The sequence below is a fragment of the Nicotiana tomentosiformis genome, chromosome 9, assembly GCF_000390325.3.
Source record: "Nicotiana tomentosiformis chromosome 9, ASM39032v3, whole genome shotgun sequence".
Classification (NCBI taxonomy): Eukaryota; Viridiplantae; Streptophyta; class Magnoliopsida; order Solanales; family Solanaceae; genus Nicotiana; species Nicotiana tomentosiformis.
Window position 1 is genome coordinate 28,209,128 of NC_090820.1, and position 2,002 is coordinate 28,211,129.

Here is a 2,002-nt window from a genome sequence, read left to right on the forward strand (position 1 = left end):
CAACGCATATTAACTCTCCCTGATGAGAGCATCAATTCACATCTTTGAGCCTTTATATCCCAATTTTGTACACTAGTTTATTGAAGTTTGACGTCGGTAGATATTTGGTGAACAAATCAGCCATATTATCACTTGAATGAATCTGTTGCGCATTGATATTTGGTGAATAAATATCCAACATCGACATAAACAACAAGATTGGGATTGCAATCATTGCCAAAAAATAAGCTCATATCGGTAGTCCCTTTTAGATACCGCAATATTTGTTTGATTCTATTCCAATGTCTCCATGTAGGAGCGGAGTTATATCTTGCTAGACATTAACTGAAAAGGTTATGCCAGGCCTTGTAGTATTAGCAAGATACATTAGTGCACCAATTGTACTAAGATATGGTACTTCAGGACTAAGAAGCTCTTCATTCTTTTCTTGAGGTCGCAACAGGTCCTTATTCACATCAAGTGATCGAACAGCCATTGGAGTACTTAATGAATGTGCTTCATCCATGTAAAACCGTTTCAATACCTTTTCTATGTAGGCAGATTGATGAACATAAATCCCATTTGCCAAATGTTCAATTTGCAAACCGAGACATAATTTTGTCTTTCCGAGATCTTTCATCTAGAATTCCTTCTTTAAATAATCAATTGCCTTTTAGAGTTCTGTAGGAGTTCCAATAAGGTTTATGTAATCAACATATACGGCAAGTACAACAAACTCCGATGTTGTTTTCTTTATAAAAATACATGAACAAATGGCATTATTTATATAACCTTATACCACATTCTTCCTGATTACTTTAGACCATACAAAGTTCTTTGCAATTTGATTGAAAATATTTCCCTGGACTTTGAATTATGTGCGTTAGGAATTTTAAATCCCTCAGAAATTTTCATGTATATCTCATTATCAAGTGAGTCATAAAGGTAGGTTGTAACCATATCCATTAAATGGATGTCAAGCTTTTCATGGACAACAAAACTAATAAGATAACGAAACGTTATAGTATCCATAACAGGAGAATACGCCTCTTCATAATCGACACCGGGCCTTTGTAAAAATCCTTGTGCAACAAGACGTACCTTATATATTTGTACCTCATTTTTCTCATTCTTTTTACGTACAAAGACCCATTTATAGCCAACAGGCTTAACACCATTAGGTGTTTGGACTACATTCCCAAAAATTTCACGTTTCGCAAGTGAATCCAACTCAGATTGGATTACTTCTTGCTATTTTGGCCAATCACGTCTTTGTCGACATTCTCCAATGGATTGAGGTTCAAGATCCTCATTATCTTGCATAATGCTAGATGAAATATTGTATGCAAAGACATAATCCACCACTATATTCAATCGATTCAAATTTGTCTCAATATCGATTGGATTTATTAATAGTTCCTTATTTTCTTGAGTCTCAGGCTCATCGATATCCTCATGAATCTCAGGATTGGTTAAATCATGGGTTTCTTTATGAGACTCTTTCGTAGTGTCATCTTGATCATTTATTTTCCTTTTTCTAGGATTTCGATCCTTAGAACCCATTGCTCTGCCACGTTTTAGGTGTGCTTTTGACTCATTAGCTATGACACTAGAAGGTTGTCCAACAAGGACATCAATACGGATTGGAACATTCTCTGCAGGGATATGTGATTTCGTTATCCTTTTCAGATCCATAAATACATCTTGCATTTGATTTGCTATTTTCTGCAAATGGATAATTTTTTGCACATCTTTTTCACAAATAGAGGCATGTGGATCAAGATAAGATAATGATGGATTTTTTCACAAAATTTTCCGTTTGATTTCACCAATTTCTCCCCCTAATTTTGGGAAAAATGCCTCATCGAATCGACAATCTGCAAATTGAGCAGTGAACAAATCTCCCATTAATGTATGAGGTAGCGAATAATGAAGGGCAATTCAAACCCAACATATTTTCCTAACCTTCTTTGGGGACCTATCTTGGTGCAATATGGCGGTGCTACAGCACATATACAGCGCA

At 35.6% G+C, this 2,002-nt stretch overlaps 1 protein-coding gene across 1 annotated transcript; it reads right to left on the reverse strand.

Moving 5' to 3' along the window:
* Window positions 1-313: 313 nt before the first annotated feature.
* LOC138898527 (uncharacterized mitochondrial protein AtMg00810-like) lies at window positions 314-619 on the reverse strand. Its single transcript, XM_070184602.1, has one exon. The coding sequence runs from the start codon at window positions 617-619 to the stop codon at window positions 314-316; it is 306 nt and encodes a 101-aa protein (XP_070040703.1).
* Between the last annotated feature and the right edge of the window lie 1,383 nt (window positions 620-2,002).